The sequence below is a fragment of the Panthera uncia genome (genome assembly GCF_023721935.1).
Source record: "Panthera uncia isolate 11264 chromosome A3 unlocalized genomic scaffold, Puncia_PCG_1.0 HiC_scaffold_11, whole genome shotgun sequence".
Taxonomy (NCBI): Eukaryota; Metazoa; Chordata; class Mammalia; order Carnivora; family Felidae; genus Panthera; species Panthera uncia.
This window is the reverse complement of record NW_026057578.1, coordinates 10,322,039-10,336,527: the sequence shown is the minus strand read 5'-3', so window position 1 is coordinate 10,336,527 and position 14,489 is coordinate 10,322,039. Positions and strand designations below refer to the sequence as shown.

The 14,489-nt window shown below is 52.4% G+C and overlaps 1 protein-coding gene across 4 annotated transcripts in view; it reads right to left on the bottom strand.

The window, feature by feature from the left end:
• Positions 1–14,489, bottom strand: part of NFATC2 (nuclear factor of activated T cells 2) — a 133,662-nt gene that overhangs the window by 40,230 nt on the left and 78,943 nt on the right. For all 4 annotated transcript variants that reach the window (XM_049649858.1, XM_049649857.1, XM_049649859.1 and 1 more), the window contains 2 exons: positions 523–578; positions 4–130 (listed from right to left, as the gene is read on the bottom strand). In XM_049649858.1, coding sequence (XP_049505815.1) covers positions 4–130; positions 523–578 — 183 coding nt within the window. The remainder of the gene's footprint in view (positions 1–3; positions 131–522; positions 579–14,489) is intronic.

Sequence of the window (14,489 nt, the reverse complement as noted above, 5' to 3'; positions counted from 1 at the left end):
TACCTGGGTGGTAAGTAAAGTGCTGAGGTTGACTCCGTTTTCTTTTCCCATTGATGACGTAGAAGTTGACCTTCACCGATGCACGGATGTGCTTGTTTCGATATTCAGGGATCTCAACAAAAAGCATGTTCTGGAAGGAAGGAGCCACCGTTAACTGCAACAGTGTCTAAATTCCAACACAAGGCCCCAAGCACATCAAGCCAGCCCATCTTACAGGAGTCAAGACACTCTGTACGTTTGCAGGCGAAACACTATTTAAGGGGAACTGGACTCTTTAGCTGCAGCAAAGAAAGGGTTGCCACTTACTGTATCCAAGTGCATTATGATGTCACAGTTACAAATCAGGGGGTCTGGTGCTTGATAAATTGCTCGATTTGTTTCTCAATTCAGTACCTACTGAGTGCCCGTTAGGTCCAAAGCACTGGGACTTTGATGAAGGAGGGGGAAGAGAAAGAAGGAAAGAGAGCACGAGGGAGGCGGGAGGGAACCCAGGGTGTTCAGTCGTCTCGTCCATGTGCTTACAGGCTGGCTCTTGTCTTTATCCACTGTGGCTTCCATTTCCCAAATTTGCTGCCCATCTGGAAAGAGTTCAAAAAGACACACTTTGAAGGAACTACTAGAAACCGAAGATTTAAGACCAAAACTCATCACGCCTTATATTTATCTCGGTTTACGTGTTATATCATTTCAGCAAGGGACATCCGTGTGTTTGCGGTAGGCATGTCTATTTGAACATACGTGGCTCATGTACATGTGCGTATGTTTCTTTTTCCAAATGGAATGCATGCTGACAGTAGAAAACTGGGCGACAGTAGAAAACAAGGAAAAGAACGGAAAGCGCCCATCATCCCAGTGCCGTTATTTTCCCTGTGTTTGAATGTCTATATATCTTTCTTTAAAAAAGAGATAGTACTGTTATACATTATCCTGTACTGTATGCTTTGTTCAACCACAGGCTGTTTCCAAAATGTCCCACACGCCAAGACTGTCACAGGGGCCCCATTACAGAACACTGACTGCCCCAGACATGCCTTCTTGATCGTCTGGGAACACAGGTGGCTTGCATATTCTGTCTCAAACAATGTCCTGGCTTGAGAAACCTTGGACAGGGGGGACAGGAGCCCAACCCCCCCCCTACTCTGCAGTCAACAGCCTACATTTCAACGTGACTCATTATAATCATCGATGAGAGGTCTTTCTCAGGAGTGAGCTCTCTTTCCCTGGAGAAGAAGACTAGTTCCCCAGTTTGGGGCCAACAACTTGGGCCAAACAAAACTCTGCATTCGCAAATAACAGATTTCTTTTTCTGACCACCTACATTGGCCATTGGGCAGTTTTCGACGGAAACAAATCATTTCCACAAGTGTTTCCAGGGTGTTTTGTGGAACGCTGGCTCTAAAGAATATTAAATGGGTTTATGAGGACCAGAAACAAATTCTAAAGCTAATAAGCATTTGGAAAATGCTGAGTCAATGTCAAATGGGTTTCTTTACTGCAGGACTTCTCAGAGCCTTTAATCTGCTCGTGTGCAGTGTGACTCTCCGAGGTGGGCTGGAGTAAGTACCACGTCCCATTTGGCCACGGAAGCCCTCTCCCCTGTTTTAAGCACAACTGTTAACATCTTCTGTGACAGATTAGATTTGAATCCATAATGTCTCGGCTCTCAAGGTTTGCCCAAAGAAATGTGGTTTCTTTTTTTTATTCAAAAAAAAAATTTTTTTTTAACGTTTATTTATTTTTGAGACAGAGAGAGACAGAGCATGAACGGGGGAGGGTCACAGAGAGAAGGAGACACAGAATCTGAAACAGGCCCCAGGCTCTGAGCTGTCAGCACAGAGCCCGACGCGGGGCTCGAACCCACGGACCGTGAGATCATGACCTGAGCTGAAGGAGGACACTTAACCGACTGAGCCACCCAGGCGCCCTAGAAATGTGGTTTCTAAGCATTATTTGAACTTCCTAGTATAGAACACATTTCCCAAAATACTAATTAATAAGGTCCTGTGATTGCTACCCAAGCCGACGCAGCGTAGATAATCTTAACAACATGTAGACAACGAACTAGCTGGAACCTTCTGTAACCATCAAGTCTGCAAGTCTTGACCTTACGGTTCTAGTAGATGCAACTCCTGAAATGATTAAGGGAGATGGGTTTATGTCAAAAAGGGAACAGGAAGAGGCAATCAACGTACCAACTCCCACCATGACGGGAGGGACCAAGTTAGGGTTGCTGCCGTCTCCCCAACACCCGAGACATCGCAGTGCCCATGAACATCTCATGTCTGAGCATTCCAAGGTGGCGGCAGCTAGCATCAGCCACCGCTCAAAAGAAAGCAAGAAAGGACAGATGGACGGATGTCAAGGAATTTGAAGTTAGGTCATCAAGACAGGGCACTTTCCTGGGGAAAAGCCCGGGAGAGGACTAGACAGAAAAAAATTCTTATCCCTTTAGCAAAGACAAGTCAAAGATCATCCGCCAGAGAACTATGTCCCTCCCAGCGGTGGTTATACACGGGGCGTGGTCCTTGTCAAAAGTGCATTCTTGGGGCGCCCGGGGGGCTCAGTCAGTTAAGCGCCCGACTCCTGATTTCGGATCAGGTCACGATCCCACCGTTCGTGAGATCGAGCCCTGCGTGGGACTCTGCGCTGACAGCACAAAGCCTGCTTGGGATTCTCTCCCCCCCTCTCTCCCTCTCTCTCTCTCTCTCTCTCTCTCTCTCTCCTTTCAAAAATAAATAAACATTTTTTAAAAAAGAACGTTCTTGTTTACTAACTGCAATGTGAGCTCAAAGTCAGAAGATTAAGTAATAAACTAACGGAGGAAACGAACAATAACGTTTTGATGCTCTAGCCTCTCCTTGGCTTAGTTGAGTTCTATCACCAATAATCTCATTTCCCTGTATGACTCTCACCCACTTTGAAAAGGAAGGACCATTTTTAGGAGTCTCATAACTGGGAGGAAAGGGAGAAGTAGTTGGAAAAGTGATCAGGATGCACTAAGCTGGGCCTGGCAAGCCAGCTCTCTTCCCCACTCACGCCAGCAAGTGAAGGGCAAAGCACAAAATGGCAGCGCAGTGAAAGCACATCACCAGGCAGGGGGTTCTCGTAGGGTCTCTTCTCCTGGGCCAGGGACCCAAGAGGAACAAGAGGGAGCCTTTCCCCCATCTCCGCTGGGTATACCTAATAAGCAAAACTCCACCAACTAACAGCCATAGAATTCCAGTGCACAGGTAACTTGGTTGTTTTTTTTTTTTTTAAGTCTTTTTTTTTTTCCTTAACATTTATTCATTCTTGAGAGACAGAGATGGAGCATGAGCAGGGGAGGGGCGCAGAGAGAGGGAGACACAGAATCCGAAGCAGCCTCCAGGCTCCGAGCTGTCAGCACAGAGCCCGACGCGGGGCTCGAACTCACAAACCGTGGGATCATCACCTGAGCCGGAGTTGGACGCTCGGCCGACTGAGCCACCCAGGCTCCGCTCCAGGGCGCAGGTGCTTGGAACTACCCTTAGAAATTAGCCAGCCCCACACCATCAGATGGGGAAAGTGAGGCCCAGGGAAGGAATGGGGGTTTGTCCAAAGGCAGGAGGTGGGCAGTCACTAAATCACAGTCTTCAAGCAACAGGGGCAGTGCAACGAGAGAGATGCGGTCGAGTAGAAAAGCCCCAGGTTATCAAGCGAGACAGGGTGACCAGCTTCCTGGGAGGCCGACGGAGGGTCCTATGTAGGTAAGATCTTTCTAGGGTCACGTCCACCACAAAGGTTCAGGCCCATCTTCTCAAACCCTGCCCCCCTCTGCTCCCCCTGGGCCTCCAGATACGGTCTGAACAAGCGCAGCAGCCTTGAGGGTCCTGCACAACCTGCTTCGGCCTCTCCAGGCGCCACTTTGACCACCCCGCCCCCAGGAGAAGTGGCAGCTATTGGTTACGAGCACAATCTATATGCAAAGCACCCCCTCAAAACACCTCGCAGGTATGGACTTGTCTAGCGCATACAGCAACCCCGTGCCGCAGGTCTGGGGTTTTGATAGGTGAGGACACCAGGCACAGAGAGGCAAAAGCAGTGGCCCAAGGATGCACGGCTACCGGTTGGGGAAGCCAGATATGAGCCCAAGCAGCTGACCCTTAGGACCAGTGCTCCTTACCCCGTCGACGTGGTGTGGTTTCAGATCCCTGTGCCCAAGCAACTTCTCTGCCAGGACAGTGAAGGACACTGGGCAGGCATTCCAGGGGGCTCATGTTTCCAGCATCAGCTGCAGTCCCTCCCAGGAAAGCCAAGCCACAGCCCCCATGGCGCCCCAGGCAACCCTCACCCTCTCTGTCACCATGAGACCGTGCACCTGCCTCCCCCATTCTCTCTCCAGGACAACCTCAGATGTCGCGCCCTCCTCATCCCGTACCCCCGTGCTCAGCCATCTGTCAGCACAGCCGGAATTAAGAGAGCTGCCATAAATTACAATCACTATCCAGTATGTGCTGGGGCAGAACGCCTCTTCCGAGAAGGCAGAGGTCCCTCGACAGATACATGGCTGAACGGGATGGGGTATATGCGTCCAGCGGAAGGGCACCCAGCCTCGGAAAGGAAGCGAATTCCGGCACACGCAATGATGCAGACAGACCCCGGACACATAATGCTAAGTGACACAGGCCCAACCCAGAAGGACAAATGATATAATCCCACTTGCACCAAGTACATAGAATAGGCAGATTCATAGAGACAGAGAGCAGAAGGCAGGTTTCCAGAGGCTCAGGGGGAGGGGGCGGTTATTACTTAACGGGTACAGAGTTTCTGTTTCGAAATTCCAGAATGTTCTGAAAATTGGTAGTGGTGACAGTGAGTGGTGATGGTACAATACACGGAACGTATTTAATGCCACTGAATTATATCCTTACAAATGGCTACAATCATCAATATTAGGATACGCATATTTTACCACAATTTCTGTATTTTTTTAAAGAATCGTTGGCCTCACCCTAGAGACCAGGCCTGTTTTGCAACCTGTCCGGTGGCTTCGAGTTTTTTTAATTAGCTGCTGCCATTTCAAAATGAGACCTCAGGGGCGCCTGGGTGGCTCAGGTGGTTGAGCATCCAACTGCAGCTCAGGTCACAGTTTTGCGGTTTGTGGGTTCGAGCCCTGCGTCGGGCTCAGTGCTGACAGCTCGGAGCCTGGAGCCTGCTTCCGATTCTGTCTTCTTCTCTCTCTCTCTGCCCCTCCCCCGCTCGCCCTGTCTCTTTCTCTCTCTCAAAAATAAACAAACGTTAAGAAAAAATTCAAAATGAGATTTCACCTAAAAATGCAGACTTTGCTCTTGTAAAAAAAAAAAAAAATTCAGAAGATCTGACCGTCCTGGGCGTCCTGGGCACCCACGCAGGGTGTGGCCTCTTCAGACAGGACCTCCTCCCGGCTCCCCACGCCCTACCTCTCCTTTACCTTCTATGCCCCCACCCTGAGGGCCTCTGAGAGGGACAGGAGCCGCCTCCCACACCATGGGGAGGAGGACGGTCAGCTTTCTGCAGAAGCCCCTCCACTGCGCTGTATCTGAGGTTCTCCCCCAAGACTGCACATTTTGTCCAGAAAACACCATCGCCCAAGACAGGTCAGTGTCTTTCTCTGCTGCCGTACCCCCTCACCCACCCAGAGCGAGGGCCCCCCTGGCTGTCAGGACAGGAAAACACCTGGCTTTCCCTCCCCCTGGACCCCAGGCCCCTTGCTCCAAGGACTTGACCTTCTCTTCTCTTCAGAATCACAACCACGTGTCCAGGAGAGCCCCTGTGTGTCCACAAGCTGGGCCGCGGAGGGATGTCCCTATATGGCCACTCGCTCAAAAACCCTCCGTCCTTCCAGCCGCCTTCCTGTGCTCCCAGGGGCTCCGGCCAGGGCAAACAGGACCCACCAGGCAGCACTCGCCCTCGGAGGCTTCTGCAGCAAGATGGCCTGTGTCCTCACCCCTGGCCTGGGCAGGCCCCATGCAGCCTGGCTCTGGGCGGCAGGTCGGGAGAAAAGCCTGCTCACTCCAGTGTTTCCTGTCAAACCTTCAGCTACGCGTCCGCTGTGACCGGAGCCATCCCGGGCACCTTCTGTGGCCAAAACACAGTCCTCTGTGGCACCACGATGCTGTCCCCTTTATTCCTGCAAACCTTGAACTCCAGGGCAGACAGACCCAGCTAGCAAATCTTGCATTTTTAGGGGAAATCTCCTTTTGACGTGGCAGCACCTAATTAGAGGTTTTTTAACCTAATACCCTGCAGGCCCAGTGGCCCAATTAGCTATGTGGGCTTGGATAAGACACTCTACCTCTCTCTGCCTCTTATCCAAAATATGGGGACAATCACAGTACCTATACCTCATTGGTTTGTTCCTAGACAGACACACAGCACAGAATAAGTGTTCAACAGACATTGGTGAGCATGATTATTATGGCCGGTGGCAACGTATTATTTAAATACTGTCTTGTCACTGCGTGCATATGTTCTACACAATGTATTATTGGGGGGGGGGGGAGAAAACCACAAGCGTATTTTAACCAGAAAATAATACACATTTCTCGGCTTGTCATTATAAATTATAAATATTCTTGCCTGCGGGCATGGGTGGAGGGAATTCACAAAGGGACAGGGCCTGTTACAGAAAGCGGGTGTGCATGATGCCTGACTTCTTGCCTCTCACATGGGTCTTTTCACCATTACCTAAATTTGAAAAGGGCAGAGAGCTCCCAGAAGTGAGAAACCAAAACCTGAATCATGAGCCAAACCCAGGGGCCTGGCCTCTTCCTTTTGGGCATCAGAGGGCAGCTTCGGGAGTCCAGCCTGGTTGTGCATCTCCAGTGGGATCTACCCTGGGCTCTGAACAGATGTGTCCCCAACAGGAACTGGAAGCTGACCCTGCTGTCCTCAATTTTAGGTAGCACGTAGAAGGCACGCTCAAGGGAGCTGGTCTCTACGGGAAGGGTGTGATTTGCAAAACACCTCAAGACCACTTCCCTGGGCTCATCTTTCCTTTCCCCCCGCCCCCGAGTCCCCTAGCACACAAGTCCTGAGGTTTCACCAAGAGGACACAGTAATCCCATCCTCTGAAAATTGAGCTCCCAGGAGGCAGAGGAACACACAGTAAATCCAGGAGGCAGAGGAACACACAGTAAATGCTGGCAGGGCTCTCTCAGCCTGAGCTCACTCTCTCCAGGTTCAAGTTCAATCATCGCTATCTCCTCGCTGCGTGGCCTCTGGAGTGGTAGCTTGACCTCTCTGTGCCTCAGTTTCCTCCTAAGCAAAGGGAAAGCTCATTTACCAGCTTCAAAGACTTGGCAAAAATTCAAACAGATTATATGTAAAGTCCTTAGCAAAATGCTCAGCCCATAGTGAGGATTGCCATCATTATTATTTTACAATTTGGTGTCTCCTAGGTCTGACCCTGGGGAGAAAGAATCGGCTGATCATCTTGACCCAAGGGTTCTGGTGGGTGTCCCGGTTCGTTGTGTCATTGTATTGCATCACAACTCTCATTGTGAAGAAATAAAATGGCCACAGAAAGTATTCGTTGATAGGGGGCTGAAGCAATTATGGCCCCTCCATCCTGGGGGGGGGGGAGTGGTATCGGGTAGATTACCCGATTATCGGTGTATAGGAACACCGGGCGGCACTCAGAATAAGCATGATCCTATCCTCTGTCCTGGAAACGTGCCCCTGTTACGTTAAAAAGCAGGAATCGTTAAGTACTAGAGACCAGAGAATGCGTGCCCCACACTGCCCACGCGGTTACACCCCTGAGACCAGACCGGATGGACATGCTGAGACACGCACGTCTTCTAGAACGCCATTCAAAGAACGGGGTGGAAATACACTGCGTGCATTTTTCAGTATTTCTTAAGATAGAGCTTTTCTCTTATGGAGAAGTATATGGCAACTGTATGTTGACTAGCCTGTCTCCCAGGAGCCCTCTGGGGCCACCGTCTCAGACGGAAGCCAGGCATGGACCACTAACAATGAGCGAGCTCCTACCGCGGGGCAGACCCTGAGCAGGTTGCTGGGACCGTGACATGAGCCACGCATGCCTCCCTGCTCCCCATAGGCCCACGAGAGCTCAGAAGGGAGGACCCGTGGTTCTTCACCTCTCCCGGGACAGGGACCCTGCCTCCTTCCTCAGCTTCCCTCCAGGCCCACTGGCCTTCTCCATCCCCCCCCCCCCCCCGGCCCCCCGCAACAACCACACTCGCTCTCCTGCGGGCCTCACTCAGACCAGTTCTTCCCAGCTTTCTGGCCCCGCTCAGGAGCTCCCCCTGGACCTGTCCCCACCCTCTTTCATTTTCTGCTCCCGCCTCCCATCCCCTGACCTCATTTTCTCAGCCTGTTGGTTCTCTCTCTCTCCCCTGCTAGGCCGTGGGCTTCCGGGAGCCGTACCTCGCACCTGTCTTGTTCTCTGCTCCGTCCCAGCACTGCCACGTCCGGCCCGCCATGAGCGCTCGGTAAACACCAGCGGAATAAATGCACAGACCGACCTCAGGATTCCCTAGGGCTTGGCCCACAGCCACACCGCTGGCCTCTCCAGCGAAAAGACCCCCCAAAGTGATCGCCAAGCCCTTTGCGAAGAATCCTTTTCGGGAACTGAGTGGGGGGGGGGGGGGGGGAGGCACCCGGAATAACAGCGCAGACACGGAATCCCACACAACCAGAGCACGTGGGTCAAGATGATCGGTCAATTCTTTGTCCCCGGAGTCAGACCTAGGAGACACCAGATGCTCTCCAATCCACTCCCCCGACCCGGACCCCAGGTCTGGGACCCTGGGAAACCCTGCCCAGAACAGAAGAGGCCCGAGATGACCAAGGTCGCTTCTGCTGCTCCGGGCCGAGACGAAGTGAGGACTTCGGTCCCTTGCGCAGATGTCTGGGCAAACTTCCCCGTCCTAAATTAACAGGGACTGGCAGCCAGCACGAAAAGGGCCCTTCCAAGTCTTACTCAGAGGGGAAGAGCAAAAAGAGCCAGGTTCTTGGGGCAAAGGGTTAGGTCTAAAGAAGACTTAGCAAGACTCTGCAAGAACTAAACAAACACGGGGTGGAGGGGGTGTCTGGTTCAATCGACGGGTCAGCCTGCGTGGTGGGCGGGCCGCTGTGCCAGAGGCACGGGACCCGGTAGCCAGCGCGTCCGTGGACCGGCGGCCACTACCCTGCAGGGGGTTTAATGTCCGCTTTGCAGATGGCTCCCGGGCCCAAAGTGCCAGGAAGCTGGACGGCTGGCATCGGGTCTGGGCCGGCGTCTTAGCAGTCAGCCCGGATGAGCCACGGGCTCCTGTCAGCACTCGAAGGAGAAAGAAGGGAGCTTTCAGAAGGAAAAAAGCGAATCCGTCCTCACTCGGGCCGTGAGCACTCCACTGGGCTCGAGGCAAATGTGGAGGAAATCAAAGTGTCAGTTTGTGTTAGGAAACCACGCGTGATGCTTCCCAGTCCTGGCCCTGCGTTTTAAAAATTAGCTAAATGAAGATGGCTGAAGTCACTCCAGTCTGCTCTTTTCACGACTGCGAACGAGCAGAAAAATGTGTGCTCCCTGGGTGTGGGGGCTGAACCAGCCGAGCAGATGGGGGCTGGGGATCAGGAGTGTCCCACAGCTTAGGATGTCGCCCACCCGCAATGGTGCGGCTGCCCAAATGCATCTGCTGGGGGATGGAGAGGAAATGCGTTGATCCCCAGCATCCTGCTTCTCCTGATGTCCACCACCTTTTCGGCGGGCTCAGCCCCCCCACCCCCCCCCCCCCCCGGACAACTTCACTGGGGGCTCGCAGCACCTTCTGCTTGCGCCCCCCAACCCCTGAGTCCATTCATTCTTCCAGATTGCCAGAACCATCTTAACGAGCTAAATTAGATCACGTCCCTCCCCTGCTTAGGACAAGAGCTATCGGTTTTTATTTTGTAATAAAATCCAAACCCTCCTCCATGCCTACAAACCCTGGCATGATCCAACCACGTCTCCCCCCACCCGCCCCGCCCCAGAGACCTCTCCAGGCTCGGTCGGTGTCAGACTCCCCCCTGCTCTCAGGCTCCTTTCATTTCCTCAAACACCCCAGGCTCATCCCCAGGCTGGGACTACGGCACTGGGCGGCTATTTCTGCCTGAGACCCTCTTCCAATAGGTCGGTGCAGCTCCCTCTTTTCTGCTCGAGGCCTCTGCTCAAAGCCACCTCCTCAGGGAAGCCTTCCCTGATCACACCCCCCAGGGTTCCCAGATTTAACAGATAAAAATATAGGACGTCCAGTTCAGTTCGATTTCCAGCAGACAGCTGATGCTTTTTTACTACAAGTATTGCCAAGCCCTGTGCCACTGCAGGGGACATGTTCATACTAAAGAAATGTGTTGACTGAGATCTGAATTTAACTGAGCCTCCTTCATGTATCCCCGTCTGAGCCCTCTGTCCTCAGAGCACTTTCCCTCCCTCATAAACAAGTTTGGGACTGTCCGCCCCCTGAGAGCAGGGGCCTCATCTGTCGTGCATCCCCAGGGCTGGCGCAGAACCTGCGCACAGTAGGGTGTTCGGTAAACACCTGGGGAGTGGCGAGGCTGAAAGGGCACTGCTGGGTCGTTTGCCACAGAGGCTGGACTGCAGGGCGCCTCTTCTCAGTGATGAGCTGTATCCAGCCCCGTGCCCTGGGAACCAGGAAGTGGGGGTCTGGGACTCAGCCCCCCACCCACGAGCTCTGGCAGACGGGGGCAGGGGGCGGCCATCAGTCAAGCTCCCCCCAGCTCCTCCGTGAGGCCACGACAGCAAGTGTCGGATGGCCTGGGGGGCAAGAGGAGAAACTCACCTGTGCCCCCCAACGACTCTTACTCTCAAGACAAGAAACCAACACAGCCCTGCCATCCTGGCTCCACGTGCAGTCAATTGAGCTCCCAGGGGGCACGTGCAAGGTCAGGTGACACTTTCTGAGCACCTACTATGTGCCTGGCACTTGGAGATCCTTGATCTCCTTTCGCTGCTGAAAGACCTGACACAAACCCCATTTTAAAGATGGGGAAACTGAGTCCCAAGCACAAAATATGGGGCCTATCCAGGCTTCGGGCCAAGTCCGCTGGAAGATCTGGCCTGCCTAGACTTTAAACATAAACAATTTTTATTTTGTAAAAAGAGCATGAAACCAAAAATGTAGAAAAAAAATACGAAAGGGTGTTAATTACCACAAGATACCGTGAACTTTCCTGCAGGGGGGGCAGGGGTCGGGGTGCAGGGGGAGACTCCAGCCTGCTGACTGCAATTCACACACAGGTCTACTGGCATCGAGGACCATTTCTAATGGTGGAAAAGCTTGGACCCAAGTGAGCTAGAAAACTCCCTTGTCTATGTCGTCTTTCAAAGGCTTCCACTGAAGGAGCTGCAGGATACAGGATTCTTTCACCCCAAAGCCCGTCCTGACATGCAAGGGACCGAAAGCGAGACTGTTTGCTCGGTCTCTAGCGGGGCTTTGGGGCAGCGACCCGGCCTCTGGCTTTGGAGGCAAGTTTTGCGTCCCAGCCAGCTGTGCCTAAGCGGTGGGATCCAGCCCAGGGGGCCGAGGCCACTGTGGACGTGAGTCACCGAGGGCAAAGGTCCGCAGAGACTTAGTCATGCCCCAGCCCAGCCTGGAGTCTGACCTTTCCCAGAGGGAAGCCCGAGCTAGAGAGACTCCCACACCAGGTCTATTGTTTCAGAAAGTGGCTACACTGGGCAAAACCAAACCCATGGAGAAAAACAGGTGGCAGGAGGAGAGGCCTGCTTTAAGGTGGTTCCAATGTTTCTAGGATACTAATTCGTGGAAAGATGCTTAATTTAGCAGAAGAATTTTATTTTAAGCATGTGCATTTATATTTATTAAACAAAGCTCAAAATACAACCTTCGGGAACCTCCAAGTAATAAAGTGACTCATATTAGGATGTGATGACTCAGTGGGGGAAGAGGGAGCCCCACCACCCACGCCTCCTTGCTAAAAAATCAATTTGCCCTCTCAACAGGTGATGGGAGCCTCTGCCATCAGACTGTTCCAAGAACATCGTCCAGCAAAACAAAACACAAAATTCTCTTCAAACAATTTAAGTCTCAAAGCTGAGTAATCCGATGCAGGCAGGGTTCCAAGAGACACCCCCGCAGGACACAGAGAGCCAGGGAGCTCCTTGGCTGGGGCCAGGGGCCTGAATTCAGAAAGATTTACCAGCTGAAAAATTCCAAAACCCTGTGTCATGTGGGGGAACCTTCCAAAACATTGGAGCCCGCCCAGAAGTGGCCAGTCGCTCAGAGCCATGGCAACCCTGTTTCTGCTGCCACATCACTTTTATTTTTGTGTCCTTAGATTTTTTCCTGTTTTGCAATGTTTTGCTGGGACCCCCAACTCCGCCTGAGGCCCGGGTGGCCGGGGGCCAGGGTTACCAGCTGAAGGTCGGGAACAGCCTGCACTTCTCCACGTGAACTTCGCCTGGAGGGTTATTACACATTTTTTAAATTTCAGAGAATATATGGAGGCTGTGGGGCCATTGCCGAGCACGGTAAATAGGAAAGATCCTCATCATCCTGTTTGGTTTCTCTCTCTGTCCTCACGGACATGAGAGGAGGGCTTCCCCGGGGAGGGGCGGGGCGGGAGGGGGGTGTCACGTCCAACTGCACTTGGGATTCCGGCTCTGTCGCCAGCTGTGGGCTGACCCGGGACTTGTGTCTCGACCCCTACGAGCCTCAGTTCCCTCAACTATAAATGGGGACAATGTCACCTGCCCCTTGGGGCTGGTGTGACAACCGAAGGAGACGACACCATTCTACAGTATGAGTGAGCACCTACTATGTGCTAGGGACTGTTCTAGATGCTGTGGATACAGCAGCAAACAGCAGGTCTCTGTCCTCAAGGAGCTAAGATGTGGGAGGCCAGGTAACAGACGAAAAAGCAAACAGGCAAGACAATTTCAGCAGAGATACCTGGGGCCACCAAGAAAACAAAGCAGGACAGTGGGACAGAAGGGGACAGGGTCATGGGGCACGCTGAACAACTTCCGAGCAGACGGTCAAGGAGGGGCTCGTGGCGAAAGTCCCCTCTGTGCTGAGCCTTGAAGGCAGAGGAGGACCCAGCCTGGTACAAAGAAATGGTGCAAGGACATTCTAAGAGGGAACAGCCAAAGCAAAGGTCCTGAGGCAGAAACGAGCAGGGGGTGTCCGAGGACAGACCGAAGACAGGTGTAGCTACAGCCAAGTGAACAAGGAGAGAGTCCAAAAAGCTGAATTCAGAGGGATGGGCGAGGGCCAGGTCATACAGGCTCCTGGAAGTCATGAAAATAATGAAAAACAGTAATAAAAATAATATCATAATCATTATTATTACTGCTGCTATAAATAAGATGCCATTTTCCAAAACACCAAGCTTTTCTAACTTAAGAAACACCGTGCTGCCCCTCTCCTACTGTTTTTCCGACAGTCTCCAATTTGTCATCCCGCTGGAGTTGAAGCCGCCAATTCCATTTTAGTCGACAGCTATAAAAAGAACATTGGAGCCAGTGGTGCCGATGACCCAACACGGGGGCTAAGATTAGCCCAGGAGGCTGTCACCTTTCCTTAATGTGAGAACCAGCTGGGGTTCCCCTTCCTTGGAAAACTTCAGCTGTTCCACTCCGCCCCGCCCCGCTGCGCCCTTGCCGGCCAAGCTGTCCATGGAGATGGGAACGGGATGCGTTTTGGAAAAACGAAGTTGAGCAACAGGGAGTCCCCCTGCAGAAGGCAGTCCCGGGCTAGGAGGCGAGTACTTAGGGTCAAAAGAGCACGACAAGCCCCCTGTCTGTCAGAGCCCCGAGGAGCCCGACATCCCACGAGGGAAGGCCCACGGCGTCCTGGGGGCCCAGGGGCGTCTCCGAGACCCCTGCTGGCCTGTTGGCACTGATCCAGAAGCCGCCTTCACCCGGGATTCTTTAGGCTAGGCATGAAAGCGTTCTGCACGGATTCTTTCGAGCCCGGGACCCATTGCAGAATCCGAGGGTCTATCTCACCACAAAATGGTTCCAATCAGTGGTTCAAAGCAGCTGAAGGGTCTTCAGGCAAATTAACCTTGTTCTAAGCTTCTTCAAAATAGAAGAGCTAACGGCCAGGGGGGCAGACTCTTAAGCCAGGCTGCCTGGGGTCGAACCTACCCCTGCCCTGTTACTAGCTGTGTGATCTTCCCTGAGTCACTTAACCTCTCTGGGCTCAGCTCCTCGTTAGGAAAATCAGGACCATGGTAGCTATCTGGTAGGGCTGTCGTAAGGAATGAGATTCGTTAATACCTATAAAGTGCTCAGAGGCCTGGCATCTAGCTCACTATGACTACTTTTTGTTGTCTTTCAATGCCCCTTGGTTCCATGAGATAGAATTTTATTCACCTCTGTTCTTTCCACAGCCTAAATATAACGATAACAATAAAAGCTAATATTCAGTGAGCATTCACCATGTGCTACGAGCTATGCCAAGAGCCTAATGTGTGCCACCATCTATCTCATTTCAGCTTTTCTTCCCTCCAGAGAAGGAAAT